The 19817-nt window shown below is 53.8% G+C and overlaps 2 protein-coding genes across 3 annotated transcripts; one reads left to right on the top strand and one right to left on the bottom strand.

Moving 5' to 3' along the window:
* Window positions 1–238: 238 nt before the first annotated feature.
* Gtpbp3 (GTP binding protein 3, mitochondrial) lies at window positions 239–5351 on the top strand. Of its 2 annotated transcripts, XM_017795997.2 has the most exons (9): window positions 243–598; window positions 845–1092; window positions 1204–1290; window positions 2288–2490; window positions 2678–2750; window positions 2842–2985; window positions 3080–3245; window positions 3641–3916; window positions 4056–5347. In XM_017795997.2, exons 1-9 carry the CDS (start codon window positions 543–545, stop codon window positions 4279–4281), a joined length of 1479 nt encoding a protein of 492 aa, XP_017651486.1. In that variant the 5' UTR covers window positions 243–542; the 3' UTR covers window positions 4282–5347. The 2 variants fall into 2 exon arrangements, with proteins under 2 accessions (XP_029415237.1, XP_017651486.1); XM_029559377.1 differs by lacking the exon at window positions 2842–2985 and having other exon boundaries at window positions 239–598; window positions 4056–5351.
* A 3232-nt stretch (window positions 5352–8583) lies between these two features.
* On the bottom strand, window positions 8584–16941 carry Plvap (plasmalemma vesicle associated protein). Its single transcript, XM_008824689.2, has 5 exons — window positions 16845–16941; window positions 16050–16759; window positions 15289–15349; window positions 15089–15170; window positions 8584–9258 (listed from the first exon to the last, which is right to left on the bottom strand). The coding sequence occupies exons 1-5, from the start codon at window positions 16939–16941 to the stop codon at window positions 9252–9254; spliced, it is 957 nt and encodes a 318-aa protein (XP_008822911.2). The 3' UTR covers window positions 8584–9251.
* Window positions 16942–19817: the final 2876 nt, after the last annotated feature.

Genomic DNA, 19817 nt, shown 5'->3' with positions numbered 1-19817 from the left:
ATGGCCTTTTTTTTTTTGTCTTTTTGAGATTAGGGTCTCCTGCAGCTAGCTGGCCAGAAACTCACTGTGTAGACCAAGCTCGCCTCGGTCTCACAGAGATCCACCTGCCTCCCAAGTGCTGGGATTAAAGGCGTGCGCCACCCCCACCCCCCACCCTCCCTGGCCCTGCACATGGCTTTTTGGCTCGCCTATAGCATTGGAATGGACACCTGGAAAATCCGAGACGCGAACCTTTGTCCTGTGACAGACCCTGTATTTTCTCCCACCGTTTATTTCCATTGTCTCGCTTGGCTGACGCCCTAGGAATCGAAAAATTCAGTCTCGTGTTTCTGGGAGAACATCATTGCGCTACCCTCACTCGGTAGAGCCCGCCCTCCCGCTTGCCCCAAACACTAGCTAATAGGAACCAAGGTCTTCCGACAGGTAGGCGGGATCCTGTAATTGCGAGCGCTAGCTGCCAGTCACACCGCGAGGGCGGGACTTCCTTCCGAACTTGAAGCTGGGCAGGAAGGCCGGGCAAGCGGCTTGAGAGTTGGAAATCCATGTGGCGGGGGCTGAGCGTCCTGGCGTCTCGGACGACGCGGGCTCCAAGCAGGTGGTGCGACTCCGCCGACGCGCTGTCGCCGCACAGGCGCTGCTCTAGGACTCAAACCCGCTCCTGAGGCCCCTGGGGTCCCAGTCCTGCGCTCAGAGCTGCCATCGCTCTCTTCCCAGTCCCAACCTGGCCATCCCCCTGCCGCAGAGCTCACATGGGGTCATCCCCCGGCCGTCATTCCCTGCGTCCACATTCGTCCTGAGACTCCGAGTCCCGGATGCGCTGACTCTTGTCCTCTCCTGTTCCCAGGCTGTGCGTATGCCTGCGCAGCGGTGCCCAGTCCTTGGCCCCCGGGAGCACAGTCTTCGCGCTCAGCTCCGGCCAGGGTCGCTGCGGCATCGCGGTGATCCGCACCAGCGGCCCAGCCAGCGGCCTCGCGCTCCGAAGTCTCACTGCGCCCCGGGAGCCGCCCCCGGCCCGCAGCGCAGCTCTGCGCCTGCTCCGCCACCCGCGCTCAGGGGAGCCTCTGGACCGGGCGCTGGTCCTCTGGTTCCCAGGTGAGGGTCCGCGATTCCGTATCCCACACCACGCATGACCCGGTCTCAGTGCTGTCGGGGAGCCTGCCCGGGCCGTGCCCACCGCCTGACTCTTCTCTTTTGCCACATGAGGTCCCCAGAGTTTCACGGGTGAGGACTGCGTGGAGTTCCACGTGCACGGAGGCCCTGCGGTGGTCAGCGGCGTCCTGGAAGCGCTGGGTGAGTCTCATTATATGAGATTTTTCCTGGGGAGACTGAAAAGTTTAGGGCGCAAGGTGGATTGTCATTTGGATAACAGGTATTAACAGTTACTAACCTGGACTGGCAAGATGGCTCAACTGGTACAGGCGCTTACTGCTAAGCCTTACGAGGAGAGTTCGAATTCCAAGACCCACATAGTGGAACTTGAAAACTGAATTTTACAGTCTAGCTTGGTGGCCCATACCTGTAGTCCCAGCACTTGGGAGGCAGAGACAGGCGGATCTCTGAGTTTGAAGTCAGCCTGGTCTACCTAGTGAGTTCCGGGACAGCTGGGGGCTACAGAGAGACCCTGTCTCAAAAAGAAAAAAAATAAAAAACTGACTTTTGCAAGTTGTCCTCTGACCACCAAACGCATGCCATGCCACACACCAACAGAAGTTATGAACAGGATAAGCAGTCGATGGCAGTGATAGGTCTCTAGGAGAGCTCAGGTCCACATGGCAGGTGAGAGGGAACCCTTTTTACAGGTTTCAGAGGAAGGAGGTTCTATGCCACCTGAGTAGCCCACACAGTACCAGCTTGCAAACTCATTGTCTCTGATGCCTGGATGGGGAGGGGGCGAGTTTGAATTTGGGGGGAAGGAAAGTGTATGTGTGAGGAGGTGGGTGAGGAACGCCCCATCTGACTGTTTCCATTGCCCCTGTGTGCCACAGGTACCCCTTATATCTGGGAGTCTGTACAAAGAGTCTGGAGCTCTCTGTGGGGCTTGCATGCCAGGGCTCAAAGTCTGCTGCACACAGCTGGGCACTCCTCACTTGCACTTTATTCTGCCTTCCTCACTTGGGGAGGGGCCTTTTAAATCCTGTAGGTTTCTGCTTTCCTGAGTCTTTTAGTTTGCTTACTTCCCAGACCCCTCCTCTTGGAGAAGAGACTTTGAATTTGTAGGAGGTTCTGTATCCCAGGCTCAGGCTCAGGCCCAGGCCCAGGCCACTGAGGTGAGTGGGCTTCCCTGCAGGCAGTGTGCCAGGACTTCGAGCTGCTGAGGCAGGGGAGTTCACCAAGCGGGCCTTCGCCCACGGGAAGCTGAGCCTGACAGAAGTAGAGGGGCTAGCAGATCTAATCCATGCAGAAACTGAAGCCCAGAGGCGCCAGGCCCTGAGGCAGCTGGAGGGCGAGCTGGGCCAGCTGGGCCAACACTGGGCTGAGACCCTAACCAAGGTAAAAGCCCTGCCCCCATTGCACATCTCCCTGAATGCCCGTCCCCCCCATCCATCCATCCATCATCTTCTTCTGAGGCCAATCCCCTGGCCTCTGATCTGGTCCCTTAGGTAAAGCTGACCCTGGGATATTAGAGTGGGGACAGTGGAGTCCCAGAGCACCTGACACATCTCCCTCTCCTCTCCAGGCTCTGGCTCATGTGGAGGCCTATATCGACTTTGGAGAGGATGACAATTTAGAAGAAGGTGTCTTAGAGCAAGGTGCAGGCTTGCTTGTGGGGGCATAATGGCTAACATCTAGAGGGCCCGCAGAGACCCTCCTGATACCCTCCTTGCCTTGCCCCACCCACAGCGGATAAAGAAGTGAGGGCCCTGGAGGTCTCCCTCCAGGCACACCTGCGGGATGCCAGGCGCGGGCAGAGGCTCCGCTCAGGGGCACACGTTGTGGTAGCTGGACCCCCTAATGCCGGCAAGAGCAGCCTAGTGAACATGCTCAGTATGTGGGCGGTGGGCAGGGGTGGAGCCTGGACCTGAGGGGTGTAGTCTGGGGTTGGAACTCACACCAGTCCCCTGCTGTTCCCTTCCTCTAGGCCGGAAGCCTGTGTCCATCGTGTCACCAGAACCAGGGACCACCCGCGATGTCCTAGAGACCCCAGTGGACCTGGCCGGGTTCCCTGTGCTGCTGAGTGACACCGCTGGACTGCGTGAAGGCGTGGGGCCAGTGGAGCAGGAGGGTGTGCACAGGGCCCGCCAGAGGTTTGTGCAGGGCAGGGACAAGCTGGCCTGCCTTATCCTGAACTCCTTTAGCTGGGAGGATGTCTAGCAATTTGATTCGGATGCAAGCTTGGCCATTGTCCACCCCCTCCCTTCCTCCACCTTTATGCCACACCCTTTGTTCTGCCACTTCCCCCTTCACTGCTCCACCCTTTCATAGAACCCTGAGCTTCTTTGTCACCTAGTTAGGCCGCACCCACTGCACCCTACCACTCCCTTGCTCACACCCAGTCATGCTGTGTCCCACCTCCCTACCTCACACCTGAACTGAACTATGCCTCACCCATTGGAATAAGCTCCTTCCCTCCTGCTGCCCCCTCTCTTCTCTGGGCCACACCCCTCCCCAGGTGCCAGGCCCTCACCACTGCCCCCCCCAGGCTGGAGCAAGCTGACATCATCCTGGCATTGCTGGACGCCTCCGACCTGGGCTCCTCCTCCAGCTGCGACTTCCTGGATACTGTGGTGGTCCCCCTGGCAGCCCAGCGCCCAGATGATGGCCAGCGGCTCCTTCTGGTGCTGAACAAATCGGACCTGCTGCCCCCCGAGGGCAGGGTCCCCAGCCCTGGCCTACCCCCACACCTTCTGCTGTCCTGCCTGACTGGAGCTGGGCTGGATGACCTCCTGAAGGCTCTGAGGACTCAGCTGGCTGCAGTGTGAGTCCCCCTGACACCACTGTGGCCTGTGACCCGAGTTCAGGTGCAGGCCCATCCCAGGCCTGTCCCTTGGCCTGTCTCTACAGGAGTGAGTGGGCCCAGAGCAGGCTGAAAGAGACTTGGGTCTTATCTCTGGCAGGTGTGGGGATCCATCCATAGGCCCTCCACTCTTGACCCGGGCCCGGCACCAGCACCACCTCCAGGCCTGCCTGGATGCCCTTAGCCAGTACCAGCCGGCTTCAGACCTGGCCCTGGCGGCAGAGGCCCTACGAGTTGCTCGAAGGCACCTGAGCCACCTCACCGGGGGAGGGGGCACTGAAGAGATCCTGGACCTCATCTTCCGGGACTTCTGTGTGGGCAAATGAGGGGCCCAGAGCCCCGTGGACTTCTCAGAAGAGATGGATACGAAATGGCAGGACTGGGCCTGCAGAGGGCAGGAGCGCCCCAGGGCTGGAGCAGCCAGCCGGGCCTGTGCACTGGGTAGGAGCCCAGTCCCAGGCTGGGCACCACCCCTCTGCTGGCTTACAGACCTGCACCACCATGCCACGTATGTGCCGCTGCAGATGGAACCCAGGGATCGAGCATGTGAGGAGCAGAGCCCCATACCCAGCGCCTCACCTGGAGATTCTAGGCAGAGCTCAGCCAGGCTCCTGACTTCATAGTTTTTGTTTTCCAAATACCAAAGCAGTGTGAAGAGTTTGGGAAACCAAGAAATGTTTGTGCATTAAGAAACTGCTTTACCTTCAAGAAATTTCTCTACGTATTCCCATCCTATGGCTGCATCTGGTAGCCAAATATATTTATTTAAGTTTTGTACTGGCTTTTTTACAGTTATATACAGTGGCTCTGTTAGGACATTTTCATTCATGTATATAGGGGATGTATGCCAGTTGCCTACTGCATATCTGGCACCAAGAACCAAAGTGAGCCTGGGAAGCTGTGGTGCCAGGGGACTTACTGCACCCAGCCTGCTCCAGGAGGCCGAGGCAGAGGCTGCTCTTTCTGCTCATTTCCATGGTGATCCCTGGGCCATGGAGGGGGTAGCATGGATGTCCCATTGGATGTCCCATTTAGAGCTGAGCATTGATGCCTACTTTCCCTAGTTTGACCAATTGTGCACCTGCAGTCAGCTGCCCACTGTAGAAAGAGGCTCCTGATCCTGGCCCAGGCAGTCCACAGTGACCTCCAAGCTCACCACTTAGCCGAAGCCTACCTTAAACTCCTGAACCTCTGCCACAGCCTCCTGAGCCTGGGAGGGCAGGCCTGTGCCACCATACCTGGCCTCACAGGATATTCTTTTATTTAGTCATTGAGAGGTGGGGGATGTTTGCATGTACACATATGGACAACTTCCAGGAGTCATTTCTCTCTTTCCACCATGTAGGTTTTTGTGTGTTCTATATGTGTGTGCTATATGTGTTTGGGTGCCTGTGGAGGCCAGAAAAGGGTATCAGATTCCTTGGAGCTAGAATTACAGGAGGTTGTGAGTCACCATGTAGTGCTGGGAACTGAACTCAGGTGCCCCAGCAGAGTAGCAAGCCCCCTTTTTTTTTTTGGTCTTTTTGAGACAGGGAACTCCCTGTAGCCCTAGCTAGCCTGGAACTCACAGAGATCCGCCAGCCTCTGCCTCCTGAGTGCTGGGATTAAAGGTGTGCACCACCACGCCACTGTGAGTTCAAGGCCAGCTTGGTCTACAAAGTGAGTTCCAGGACAGCTGGGGCTACAGGGAGACCCTGCTCAAAAAGACCAAAATAAATAAATAAGGAATAAATAAATAAATGAAAAAAGAAAGGCTGGGAGCATGAGGTAGGGGGATAACACCAGCAGAGGGTGCTCTTCCTAACATAGCACCCGGCTGTCCCCCCAGGCTGTGTCTTAAACTTAGTCTCTGTAGGCGTGTCACCCCAGCCTTGTTCCAAGTCACCCTAAGTGACACGGCAAGACCCTATCTCAAAAAAAAATTAAAAAAACAAAAGGGTCCTAGGGCTCCCAGGAGAGCATGGGGTGCCTTAGGCTGGGCGGGGCCCAGGACTCTGGGCGGTGTGCCCAGCCCCAACGCCACTGCCTGCAGTTCAGGGTCCTGGCACATAGCTGGATGGAGGTCCTTGGCCACAGTCCCTTTTTTCCAAGAAGCCTGAGGAGTTTGTGGGAAGCTGTGTGGGGGATTATTTATAGAGGACGCAGGAAATCCCCGAAGAGTCGGGGCCTCACCCAGCGGAGGCAGCTGTGCCCCGGAGACCTGCCGATGGCCCTGATGGGTACCCAGCCCCCCTGATGCCCCAGGCTGCCCTAGGACGCTAGCCCAGGGCCTGGGACAGGAGGAGTGTCAACAGAGAGCTGGGAGAAGGGAAGGATGAGGCTGAGGTAAAGAGCAAGGATTGTTCTGTGGCATCAAGGATGGCTGCCTGGAGAGGGATCTAAGCAGAAAGCAGCCAAAATATGACCCCAGCCCTGTAATGAATGAATGTGTATGTGTACCCACAGAGACCAGAGGATGTCAGGTGTCCTACTGTATCACTCTTTGCCTTATTTCTTTGAGAAATAAGCTAACCTGAAGCTAGGCTGGCCATCAGCAAATCCCAGCCGCCCTGCCTCCATCCCCTCAGTGCTGGGTTTAGAGGGAGGGTGTCACACAGTTTTTTTATGTGGGTGCTGTAATTCAAATCTGGGTCCTTATGCTTAGAGCAGCAAGTCCTCTTACCCACAAAGCCGACCTCTCCAGCATGGTTTTCATTTATTTTGCAAATACTGATCTCAGAAGAATTTTACCAGGCAAGGAAAAGTATAGCCAGGCATGTTGAAACAGGGCTTCACTGTGTAGCCGTGGCTGGCCTGGAACTGGGTATGTAGACCAAGCTGGCTCCTATCTCACAGAGATCCACCTGCTTTTGCCTCCTGAGTCCTGAGATTAAAGGCATGCACCACCACACCTAGCAGGAGGCAAGTTTTCTTTTGCCAGGACGGGGGTGGCGGGGGTGGGATGCTTTTGAGACAGTCTCCCTGTAGCTCCAGTCTGGAGGGGCTGGAACTTACTGTGTAGACCAGTCTGGCCTCATTTTCACAGAGATCCACTTACCTCTGCCTCCTAAACAGTGGGATTAAGGGCATATGCTACCACGCCTAGCATGGGATAGATTTTAAAGAGCTGAGCCAAGGTAGGATTGTGGGATCTATGTAGATATTACGGGATGTTGGAGATGCAGAATCCTGTGAAGGGTCATCAACCTGGGCCTCTGTGTCTGGACACAGTGTTAATGTGCTGGGCGTGGGGGCCCACGCCTTTAATCCCACCATTTGGGAGGCAGAGGCAGGCGGATCTCTGTGAGTTTGAGACCAGCCTGGTCTACATAATGAGTTCCTGGACAGCTGGGGCTATAGGGAGACCCTGTCTCAAAAAGACCAAAAAAAAAAGTGTTAATGTAGTTCTTAGAGGTAAGTAGGGTCTTGCTGTGTGGCCCAGGCAGGCCTGGAACTCCTGGGCTCAGGTAATCCTCCTGCCTCAGCCTCCCAAGCAGCTGTAATTACAGATTCCAGACACTGTGCCCAGATTTAAGCCTGCCTTGGAAGAGAAGATAGAGGCTGAGTTGAGCTAGATACACGTGAGGGTAGCACCCAAGTCTTGTGGCTGAGATCCTCAGTCACAGCGTCATCCACAGGGCTCCAGGTTCAGGCTCAGGGCCAGGGACGTCCTCACTTCCTTGGGGCCTCCAGCCCAACCGTCTGGGCAGCCTCCCTAGCTGACCCCGGTGGCCCTGTTGGCGGGGGCCCCAGCCGAGTGTTTCCTGCAGTGACAGGCTCTCGCCCGTGTTTCCGCATCCAGGAAATATCGCTCCTTTGTCCCCGTGGATCTGACCAGCCAAGTGTGGCCTGCCAGCCCCTGTATGATTCATTCCCTCCTCCTGCCAGCCACAGGACCAGCAGGAGGGGAGGCTGACTGTCTAGAAGCAGTTGTGTGCCTGTTTTTCCCTCGATGGCTCCTGGCGTGTTTCCTGGAGTTCTTGGGAATAAAATCCCAGGAATAGGCTTGCCCAGTTAGGGAATCTGTACCAAATCTGCACCTACAGTCTGTTCTTCGTTTTGTTTTGTTTTTTGAAGTAAGGTCTCTCTATGTAGCCCAGGCTGATTCTCCTTGTGCTTGTAATCCTCCTGCCTCAGTCTCCCCAGTACTAGTATTATGGTATTTATTTGCTTATTTTTGGTGTTTGAAACGGTCCAGGTAGCCCAGGCTAGCCCTGAACTCCTGCTCCTTATCTTCCTGCTCCACTTTCCCAGTGCTGGGATAACAACTATGGGCTACCACACTTGGTTTATGGGGTGTGGTGATGGAGCTTGGAGCGTCATACATGCTAAGCAAGCACTTTACCCACTGAGCTGCAGTGCCGGGCTAACAGGCATGCACCTCCACAGCCAGCGGTCTATTCATTGACTTTCCCAGCGTGGTGGGCCCTGCACAATCCTCTGTATTCACTGAACTCAACTGATCTTGGCTGTTTCCCCACTGAGTGACATCACAGTGCACTCAGACTAGATATGGGTGCGCTCCCCTACGTGGGCTCTGGCAGCACTGCCTTGTAGAGGCAGCAGGATGGTAGGGAGTTCAAAGCCTTCCTGGGCTACACAGCAAGACCCTGTCTATAACTAAATATATAAATCAATAGAAACCAGTCTTTGAAGGAATTTTGCTGTGTTTATTATGTGCCACTAATATTTTTAAGGGCCTCAAGCTGGGCTAGGTGGGCAAGTGTCTCTCCAAGGCTTTGTGCAGCTCACTCAACCCTCACCCATGGACTGGCTCTTCCTTGCAAGGGGTGGGGCCTGGAACCCTGAGGAGGGCTTCAAAATCCTAGGGGGCGGGGCTGGAAACTGTCAAGGGAGACCTGGAAGCACTCCAAGGCTTCAGGGGAGCTGAAACCTTCAGGGCAACTCTCAAAGAAGAGCCTGGAAATTCTCCGTGGAGCTGGAGACCAATGGCTTCCTGCTGGCAAGTCAGGCCAGGCCTGGGAGATAAGATACTGAAGGAGGCCAGTGACATAGCAACTGGGGCGTTGTGTGGACAGGGGACCCTATGGGTGCCTTGGCCTGTGTGCTCAGTGGGAGTATGACTGCTATAGCTGCGTGTGACATCACCCCCGATCCACCCCCGTGTCAGGCCAGGGGACCACGGGGTTCGGGTATGGGTTGGTGAGAGTATCAGAGTTGAGGTGTGAGGGCCAGAGGTCACCGGCCACATCCCTGGGCTCAGGGACAGCATGGTGTCCAGCAAGGTGGGCTTCTCGCTGCCAAGCATCCACAGTTAAGGGAGTCAGGCGCCCAGGGTCCTCCAGCTGCAGCCTCTTCAGCCACTGGGAGGGAAGAAGTAGAGAACACATCCAGTGAGAGGGACAGGCAGAGGGACCTAAAGGCTAGTCCCTGCTGGGTCACCAAGGCCTGAGAACTGACTCTGCCTCCCTCCAAGGTCACTCCTGGCTCCTGGGACCCCACAGCAACTTTAGGGTTCAGCCTCCATGTTAGACCTCACTTTAGCCTTCCTGAAATTTGTCTCTGCTGTACAAAGAGATGGACTGAGAGAGGCCTCTTCCAGAGCCCCAAAGACCCCAAGGTTCCAGGGATTCTGACAGCTTGCTCTAAAGCCCACCTACCCCAACACCCCCTACAAGGGTCCCTGAGACCCAAGCTGGGCTGGCTTCAAATTCATAGTCCTACCTCAGCTTCCTAAGTGATGGGATTGTGGCATCTCCTTTATTTGTTCTCCAGCTTTCAAATGAATCTACCCACCTGACCTGACTGGCCCTCTGTGGCTCTCCAGTAGTCTCAGGACCAACCGAGCTCACAACCTGAAACTATGGGCAGTCAGCTAACTGTGGTCACCTCCCCATTCTCCTCCTCTCCTCTCCACAGGGACACCAGCTCCACCTAAGAGTCCCAACAATTCCAAGAGGCTCCAGGCACTTCCACCCACCCTCTACCCCCACCCCATGTCCCACAGGAGCCCAGCATCCCACCAACCCGACGACCCGAAGTCTGGAATGTTTCATTCCTAGGCTGGCAGAGGCCCTCATTCGGGGTCAGTGGTTGGTGCTAAGGCTGTTTCCTGGTGGGGGAGGAGGGGGCTGCAGCCAAGTCCGGCTTCCTCTCCCCTCCCTTCCTTCCCCAGCTCTTCCCTGGGGCCCCTTGGCCTCAAGTTCTGGCTGGCTCCAGTTCCCTCCCCGACTCCTTCTTCTCTGACCCTACTAGGCCTGCCCGGTGTCCCCGCCACGACACGGGTTGCGTCCCCAAATCGCCAACAATCAATTCCCCCGATTGCCCCATTCCGCCTCTCCCACCTCCATGGGCACAGACCTGTGGCCTTTGTATGGTCTGTGCCATCTGCCAGGCAGACACACTGTGAAATGTCAGTTCCTCTGAGAACCAGTCCCAGCCCCGATGGAAGATTCCAAATTCCCTCAACCCCCTTTATTGTAGCTTTTGTGTCCTTCTAGAATGTCATAATACTAGTACTGGGGAATAATAATAAAATCATGGGAAGGTGAGAGGTGGCTCAACAGGGTGCCTGCTGCCAAGTCTGGCCTGAGTTTGATCCCCAGGTCGCATATGGTGGAAGAAGACGGACTCATTAAAGTTGTCCTTTGACACCCATGTGCACACTGTGGCATGTGCATACACAGTTTCAATTAATCGATGTAAAAAATTTTTTTTAATTCATGGGTTGGCTGAAGAGATGGCTCAGCAGTTGAGAGCACTGGCTGCTCTTGCAGAGGACCCGGGTTCGGTTCTCAGGACCCACACGGCAGCTAACAGCCTTCTGTAACTCCAGTTCTAGGGGATCCCATGCCCTCTCCAAGAGCACCAGACATGCATATGGTGCACCTGTATACGTGGAGGCTGGCGTTCATACACATAAAATTAAATTAATTAAATATTTTAAAATTAATAAAATAGCCAGTCGCACGCCTTTAATCCCAGCATTTGGGAAGTGGAGGCAGGCAGATCTCTGTCAGATCAAAGCCAGCCTGGTCAAGTTCTAGGCCAGCTAGGGCTACAGGATGACTGTGTCTCTAATTTTAATTAAATTAATTTAAATTAAAACTTTTTACATGTTTTTGGTCTTTTTGAGATAGGACCTCCATGTAGCCCCAGCTGGCCTGGAACTCCCTATGTAGAACTCACTCTGTAGGTGTCACACACCTTTAATCCCAGCTCAAGAGGTAGAGGCCGGCAATCTCTATGAGATCAATGCCAGCCTGGTCTACATAGCCAAGTTCCAGGAGATTCTGTCTCAAAAGACTAAAAAAATAAGTAAATAAACAAACAAACAGTTCAGCAGCCCTGTCAGTTTTCTTGTCTGGTGACACTCTTTTTTCCAATCTTTTCATTATTATTATGGTAACAAAGTCTCACTATGTAACCCAGGATTGCCTGGAACTCACCTCTGCCTCTGGAGTGTTGGGATTAAAAGTATACGTCACCACCTTGGTCCAGATAAGTCTCAGGGTGACAGGCCACTGGACAGCTAGTGTGGCGTGGATGAGTGGCACAGGGAGGGGACACTGAGCTCTGGAGCCAGGGACAGAGGCAGGAAAGCACTCTGTGCACATCTCCCGGAGGAGACTGCTGGTGAGCAACCAGGCAACTACTCAGCCTGCACCTGGGGATCTGTAATGGGGTGTCCCAGGCCCGAGCAGGTCTTATCTGGAGCTCTCCAGACCTTTCTTCAGCCTGTGTCACTCTACCTCTAAACCCCACAGCCTAAGTAAGATGGCAGAGGGGTGTGCTGCATGCCTGTCACTCTAGCACTCAGGAGGTAGAGGCAGGAAGATCAGGAGTTCAACACCAGCCTCAGCTACCTAGTGAGTTTGAGGCCAGCCTAGGCTACAAAAGACCATGTCTTAAAAAAACAAAACAGGTGGGGCATGGTGGCGCACGCCTTCAATCTCAGCACTCAGGAGGCAGAGGCAGAGGGATCTCTGTGAGTTCAAGGCCAGCCTGGTCTACATAGTGAGTTCCAGGACAGCTGGGGCTACAGGGAGACCCTGTCTCAAAAGACCAAAAAAGTAAAAAATAAAAAAATGCAAGAGCAGGCTAGAATAGTGTGACCCGCAGTTTAATTTCATCTAAAAAACATTGTGGGCCAGTGAAATGGTTCAGTGGGTAAAGGCGCTTGCTGCCAAGCCTGACAACCTGAATTTGATCCCCAGGACCCACATGTGAAAGGAGAGAACTGACTCCTGCAAGTTGTCCCCTGGCCTCCACACACATACCATGGACCATGGACCTAAAGATACACATATAGATAAATCTACTAAAATGATTTAAATTTTAAAAAGAAAGATGGTTTTGATTGGTAGCAGTTGCATCTGGGTTCCTCTTGCTTCTGACTTGTTCTGTCAGCCTCAATAATACGTTAAAAAATATGCTGGGCTGAGGAGATGGCTCAGAGAGTAACAGCATTGCATAAGCATGAGGACCTAAGTTTGAATCCCAGCACCCACGTCAAAAACCAGGTGTGTGCACTAGTGCCTGTGACCCTGGGGCAGGGGGTTGGGGGAGGCAGGAAGATGGCTGGGACTCACTGGTGGCCACTTGGCTCCAGGTTCAGGGAGACCCTGTCCCAGGGAATAAGGGGAAGAAGAATAGAGCAGGACACCATGGCCCCCTCTGGCCTCTGTGTGTTCATGGGTATGTGCCCACACATGCATCCACACAAGAAATTTGGATGTTGAAATTTAAAAGTTGGATCTTGCTGGGTGTGGTGGCCATACATCTTTAGTCCCAGCATTCTGGAGGCAGAGGCAGGTGGATCTCTGTGAGAACAAGGCCAGCCTGGTCTACATAGTGAGTTCCAAGACAGCTGGGGCTAAAGGGAGACCCTGTCTCAAACAAACAAAACAAATAAATAATAAAAAATAAAAGTCGGATGTTAGGGCACACCTGTCATCCCAGGATATGGGAGGCTGAGGCAGAAGGATTTTGAGTTTGAGACCATGAAGGTTACATAGGCTATGTAGCCAGACCTTGTCTCAACAAGAAAAGAGAAAAAAGGCTAGAGATGGAAATGTGGCTCAGCTGTAGAGACCTGGCCTAGCAAGTGCCAAGTGCGCCATTCCAACAGCACCAAAAAAAGGGTGAGGGGGGAGAGGAGGGAGAGAAGGGGGAGGGAGAGAAACAAAGCCATACACAGACAGATGTTATGACAGGAGGCCCAGTGAGAGGTCCTGGCCAGCCCTCCAGCCCCTCTCTCGGGAGGCCCTTCCTGGCACCCTGAAGGTCGACACAAGGGGCCTGGGCTCCAGCAGCATTGTTTCCTCGGTGGGGACGTCATTCAGGGTAAACAATGTCAAGAGCTTCCCCGGTCCAAAGCTGAGGCCAGACAGTCCTGGGCTGGGAGCCTCAGTTTCCTCCTCTGAGAAGTGGGACTAAGAATAGAGCCTCTTCCGTGCCAAAGTAGCGGGGAGGGGTGTTTGCTTGCAGGGAGGCAGGGCCCACTATTTCCCCCTCCCTGTTCATTTATTTTTTAATACTTTTTTCTTTTTCCTTCTTTCTTTTAGAAAAGGAAAAAAAAAAAAGAAGAGCTATATTTCTTCCTTCGTTTCAAAAACAGACTTCACTATGAAGCACAGGCTAGCCTTGAACTTGCAATCCTCCCTCCTCAGCCTCCCAAGCCAGCAACTCCTTCCCATCTCACCTTCAGAAAGAACCATCTAGATAGAGAGGACTGAGGCAGAGGGCTACGGTGAGGGGTGAGCTCCCCAGTAGAATTTGCACCCAAGAAGACACAGCCTCAGAAGGTAGAGGCAGGAGGATCTGGAGTTGGAGGGTAGTCTGGGTTGTAGAAGAGAGACCATGTCTCAAAAAAAAAAAAAAAATCAATCAACAGGTAGAGGGCCATGATGGATGCAGGTCAGAAACCACAGGCAGAGGTACAGTCTTGGAATTTGACTTGAAATCTTGCCCTTGAGCTTCGGGGCCTAAACTCCTAATGACAATGAAATTCCTTGGGAGCTCAGGCTAGCCCAAAACACAGGTCCGGGAGTCCTAACTGGGTCACCCAGGTGGTGGGTCCTGAATGGGAGTGGCAGGGCCTGTGGGGAACACAGGGCGTCCAGCCTGAGTCACCTTCCTGGTGATGCATACACTATCTCCAATGCATGACCAGGCCTGGGGCAAGGTAAGGGGGTGTAGGCACAAGGCCAGGACCTGAACACATGCCAGATGCCCTCCGTGTGCTCTGAGAATGGCCCTGGTCCCTTACTGTGGCTGTGGGCTTGCTTTGTAGCCAAGACTGACCTAAAAGTCCATCCTCCTGCCTTAGTCGTGCAACAACTCTGCCTGAGACATTTTTTTCTTTTGAGTGTTTTGAGACAGGGGCTCACTATGTAGCGCTGACCTGACTGTCCTGGAACTTGCTATGCAGATTAGACTGACCTCAATCCTACAGAGATACACATACCTCTGTCTCCTGAGTGCTGGGATCAAAGTCATGGCCACCATGCCTGGCTATTATTGTTTTAATTTTTTAATCATATTTACTTAACTATGGACATTGGGAGCATGCTACATGCCACAGCACACATGTGGAGGTTAGAGGTGTCGGTTCTTTCCTTCCACGTGTGAGACCTGGGATTGAACTCATGTGGTCAGGCTTGGTAGCAAGCTCCTTTACCTGCTGAGCCATCTCACCGGCCCTACCTCCATTTTTGTAAATGTAAAAACTGAAGCTTAGGGGCCTCCAACATCCTCTTCTGAGTGGAAGGAGAGAACGGACTCCTGTAAGTTGTCCTCTGACTTCCCTAAGACTAGGCTACACGTGTGCACGCACACATACACAGCGACGGTCAGAGATGACCCTCAGCAGCCACCCATCTCACACCTTCCCCCACCCAGTTTAGCCTCTGAGCCTTCGCATTAACTGTTCCAGTCACTCAGGACACCATTCCCTTTGCTTTCCCTGGCTGGCTCCTCTCTATCCTCCAGTTCACCAGTGTCCCCCGATCCCCCCGACCCAATGCCAGCCTCAGGCGTCTGGAGTTGCCCAGCCCTGCTACTGCCCAGCATACAGCAGGCACTCCTCTGCAGACAGAAATGTGCTCCCTCTCACACCTACCCACCCAGTGCAGATCCCAGCCTTCTTCACCCACAAGCCCTGAGATGGCTCCAGCCTGCTTGGCGGCTCACCTGGGTGGGACTGCAGGGTTGACTAAAGTGGACCGATAGGACTCCAGGATTTTCTTCTTGAATTCCTCCAGGCCGGCAGGGTCTGCAAAGAAATGAAGGCTCCCACGTGACAGATTGTCCCAGGCTAGCCCAGGAGAGCGGCACTGGGGTCCTTAGTGCCCTGCTTCCCCTCTTCCCCACTCTTCCCCTCTTTCACTCACCAAATGAAGGTGTTTGGGGACCCGGTACTAAGGGTTTTGGTAGGACCACTGGCGGCGGTGACTACGGAAAGAAGGGAGTGAGGTTAGCCAGACCTAGAGTGAGCCCCTTCCTCACTGTGCTGTAGGTTTTTGAGTTTCCCTGTAGCCCCAGCTGGCCTGGAGCTTGCGAAGTAGACCAGGCTGGCCTCAGTCTCACAGAGATCCATCTGCCTCTGCTTCCCAGTGCCCATGTCCACAGTGGTCCACATCCCAACACCCTACCCAGCCAGGGGGCCAACATTCCCATAAGCCAAGGTCAAAATCAGTGTCATTACAACAGAATTTCAAATCAAGACTCCAGTTCTGGCCAAGCCTGGTGGGCACACCTTAATCCCAGCACTCGGAAGGCAGAGTCAGGTGGATCTCTGTGAGATTGAGACCAGCATGGTCTACCTAGCAAGTTCCAGGCCAGCTGGGGCTACAGAGAGACCCTATCTAAAAACACAACCCAATACAAACCCCAAAACCAAACCATTCCTTTCATAAACCTTCCTGATGGTGCTTGCCTGTCATCCCTGTGCTCCGGAAGCTGAGGCAGGATTGCTGTTTGTTCAAGGCGAGCCTGGACTATATAGAAAGTTCCAGGCCAGTTGAGGCTACAGGGAGACCCTGTGTCAAACAAATGAATGAACAAAGAAAGACTGTAGTTTCACACCACCACCAACCCAGCAGCTCTGATCCGAACTCAAAGTGAAGTCCAGGCTGGCACCACCCTCCTGCACCTTGGCCTTGACGCAGGTGTCCAGCGCAGAAATTCGAGCCTCTACCTCTATCTTCAGCTGCTCTACTTGGCGCTTCTTGCTGTCCAGCTCCTGGGCCAGGCCGTCCCGATCCTTGCGCAGTGCCGCCTTCTCCTCCAGTGCCAGCTGCGTCTGTTTCTGGCACTGGGCCTGCAGGCTGGTCTGGCTGTCCGAAGCCTCCTTGGCAGCTTTCTCCCGGGCCACCTGGCAGGTGCTCAGACCCTGCTGGGCCTCGAACTTCTGCCGCTTCAGGTCTGCGTTCTCCTGGGCCACGCGCTCAATGCCGCTGCGCAGACTGCGGGCCAGGTCCTCCACCTTGCTGGTCATCAGGCTGGGCATGTGGTCGCAGGTCCTGCGGAGGGAGGCCACGTCGGTCCCCAGCGGGTGGTAGGAGTAGGCCAGGGCGTCCAGGGCGCGAGGGATGATGGAGTCCCGCCATAGGTTGCGAGCGTCCATCTCAAACTTGTCCTTATCCAGCTGGAGGCACAGGGCCTGCACCTTGCTCAGCTGCTCCTCTGCCACCTGCTTCTCCTGCCGGTAATGCTCCTGCGCCTTCCCACAGGCCACCAGCTGCTCCTCCGCCAGGCGCTTGCCGGTTAGCAGGCCCTCCTTGTCCTTCGCGCACACGGCCTTCTCCTTGATCACCTCCATCTCCAGTGTCTTGGCTTTCTCTCCCAGCTTGAAGAGCAGAGCTGTGGAGGGCAGACGTCGGGTGGGTAAGCTGAGACTAGCCCCGGGAACTAAGGCTAGCCCCTTGTGCCCTACTGTGGAGCTCACCTTCGCAGGTTTTATTGGTCTCCTTCAGCTGTTCCTGACATCGCTGCTCACTTATGATGATGGCAACCAGGTACTGCTCCTTGAGGGCGGAGGTCATCTGCCAGTGGGGACACAGTACCGCTCAGCACTCTCCTGCCAGGCATGCTCACACAGCCTAGGGGAGATCCTGACAGCTTTGGGGGCATGTTGATCTGAGTGATCTCCAAAAGTTTTTCTAGAGCTGGGGCTGTGTGGGTAGAGTGCCTGTAGCTCAGTGGACAGAGTGCTTGTAGCTCAGTGGACAGAGTGCTTGTAGCTCAGTGGGCAGAGTGCTTTGTAGCTCAGTGGGCAGAGTGCTTGTCACTCAGTGGACAGAGTGCTTATAGCTCAGTGGGCAGAGTGCTTGTACCTCAGTGGACAGAGTGCTTGTCACTCAGTTGGCAGAGTGCTTATAGCTCAGTGGGCAGAGTGCTTGTAGCTCAATGGGAAGAGTGCTTGTCGCTCAGTGGGCAGAGTGCTTGTAGCTCAGTGGGCAGAGTACTCGTAGCTCAGTAAAGTGCTTGCAGTTCAGTGGGTAGAATGTTTGTACCTCAGTCGGTAAACTGCTTACTACTCGGGGGGTAGAGTGTGAAGGCGAGTGTGGTGGTGCACATCTGTTACCCCAACCCTAGGGAAGCTGAGGTAGGAAGATCACCACAATTTCAAGGGTAGCCTGAATGACACAGTAAATTTCAGGCCAGCCTGGGCTATATAGCAAGACCTTATCACAAAAACAAACAAAAAGAGAAGAGAGGAGAGTTAAGATAGAAAAATCCAGTTCTCAGCACCACCATGGGGGCTCCTGTCTACCACGGCAAGCTGTTTGCTGAGGAGTTCCAGTGTCCTGAGACAGGGTCTTATGTATCCCAGACTGGCCTCAAACTCTCTATGAAGCTGAGGGTGACTTTGAACTTTGATCCTCCTGCCTCCACCTCTTCGGTGTTGAGATGACATGTTGTGAACCACCATGTCTAGTTTATGTGGTGCTGCAGATGGAACCCAGGGCTTCCTGCACACAGGCAAGCACTCGACCAACTGAGTTACAAACACTCCAACTCAGCTACAAGCTCTCTACCAATGGAGCTACATCCCAGCCCAAGTTCAAGTCTTTAGACTCTGGGCTGCAGTGAACTCAGTGCACACTTTGCCTGGGAGAGGCTGGAGCCTCAGCAGCAGTAAATTAATTAAATGAAATTGAAAACCAGAATTGTGGCTCCCTATGTTCTCTGATGAGGGAATCCGGGAAACAGGTACATGTGAGTAGGTCACTAATGACCCGTAATACCTGGAAAGCTCTGCAGGCCACTCACATGAACTATGTAGCCCAAGGAAGGGCTTGGGAACTTCAGGGGACACACTCTGTTAAGTAAGTCTGAGGGAGGTGGCCAGTCCTGTCTTGGAGTCTGAGGGAGGAGACTGTCCCAGGATGCTCTGGGGCCCTGTCCCTTCTGTGTAATGGAGAGCTGGTGGCCCTGGGGCCCTTGGTCACCCCTACACACTACTATTGAGCCCTGGAAGCCCCAGGCCCCCAAATTAGCTTCAAGTTATCTCGGGGTGAGCAGGACACACAGAGAACAGGGGACACTGTGAGGAGTGTTCAACATGCTGTGGGTGCATGGGGTCAAAAGCTCAACAGCATCTCAGCTCCATGACGACCCAGTACCCACAGGTAGTGTGTGGTCCCTGGGAAAGCTCCCCCAGGGCCTGTCACCCAGGAAAGGGCTGGAAACTGCCCTGCAAAATGATCTTCATTTCCTTCTTTTTGTTTTTTGAGACAGGGTCTCTTATAGCCCAGGCTGATCTCCATCTCACAGAGATCCTTCTGTTTCTGCCTCCCAAGTGCTGGGATTAAAGACTGTGCCACCAGATCTGACTAGGGAAGACCTTGTTCTATATAATCTCAAAACAGCATGCGCCTGTTGTAAGAAACAACCAGTGTGCTGAGAAGGTGATTTGGTTTCTTGGTTTATTTTTAACATTTTTTTAATATTCTTTTTTTTAATTTTTATTTATTATTTTTATTTATTTTTTATTTTTTGTCTTTTTGAGACAGGGTCTCCCTGTAGCCCCAGCTGTCCTGGAACTCACTATGTAGACCAGGTTGGCCTTGAACTCACAGAGATCCGCCTGCCTCTGCCTCCCAACTGCTGGGACTACAGGCATGTGTCACCACGCCCGGCTTATTATTTTTATTTTTATATGTATGCATGTATTGCCTGCAGGTAAGTAAGCGCATACGTGTCATGCAATGCCCGTGGAGGTCAGAAGAGGCTGTTGGATCCCCTGGGACTGGAGTTACGGACAGTTGTTAGCTGCCATGTGGGTGCTGGGTTCAAACCTGGGTCTTCTGCAAGAACAACCAGTATTCTGAGCCATCTCTCCAGCCCCTTTGTTTTTTAACATTTATTTTTGTGTGTGGCCTCTATGCAGTCAGAGGACAACTTGTTGGAGTCCTTCCACCATGTTGGTCCCAGGTTGGAACTCAGGTCTCGGGCTTGGTGGCCAGCACCTTTACCTGCTGAGTCATCTCACGGGCCTGTTTTCACGGGCCTGATCTCGTGATCAGCCAGGAACATTCAAATTCAATGGACCGACACTGAGGTCCACTCTTGAGAGCAGAGCACTCCAGAGACTCCGCCTTTCAATATACTCACTGGGGGAAATTTGGGGGGCACATGGGTACTTAACTTTGTCTATCTGAAATTCAAGTTTAGCTAGACATCCTGGGTGTTCACAGGCAACTCTGAACCCGTGACCCACCAGAAAGTGCCTGCTCCAGGCCCACGCCACCCTGTGAGCACTCAGAGCAGCTACAAACAGCCACTAGACTAGATGGAAAGTTCTATCTGAAATTCAAGTTTAGCTAGACATCCTGGGTGTTCACAGGCAACTCTGAACCCATGACCCACCAGAAAGTGCCTGCTCCAGGCCCACCCCCACCCTGTGAGCACTCAT

The sequence above is a fragment of the Nannospalax galili genome, unplaced genomic scaffold (assembly GCF_000622305.1).
Source record: "Nannospalax galili isolate Female #2095 unplaced genomic scaffold, S.galili_v1.0 scaffold529, whole genome shotgun sequence".
In the NCBI taxonomy this organism is placed as follows: domain Eukaryota; kingdom Metazoa; phylum Chordata; class Mammalia; order Rodentia; family Spalacidae; genus Nannospalax; species Nannospalax galili.
The sequence above is the reverse complement of the archived record's forward strand: the minus strand, read 5'-3'. Positions and strand labels throughout refer to the sequence as shown.

Coding starts and splice junctions, on each gene's coding strand:
- Gtpbp3 (XM_017795997.2), top strand. CDS start 543: ATGTGGCGGGGGCTGAGCGTCCTGGCGTCTCGGACGACGCGGGCTCCA. Junction 599..844: donor ACGCGGGCTCCAAGCAGGTG/GTGCGACTCCGC, acceptor TCCTGTTCCCAG/GCTGTGCGTATGCCTGCGCA. Junction 2,986..3,079: donor CAGCCTAGTGAACATGCTCA/GTATGTGGGCGG, acceptor CCCTTCCTCTAG/GCCGGAAGCCTGTGTCCATC.
- Plvap (XM_008824689.2), bottom strand. CDS start 16,941: ATGACCTCCGCCCTCAAGGAGCAGTACCTGGTTGCCATCATCATAAGT. Junction 16,760..16,844: donor GACCAATAAAACCTGCGAAG/GTGAGCTCCACA, acceptor TGCCCTCCACAG/CTCTGCTCTTCAAGCTGGGA. Junction 15,350..16,049: donor ACACCTGCGTCAAGGCCAAG/GTGCAGGAGGGT, acceptor TTCTTTCCGTAG/TCACCGCCGCCAGTGGTCCT.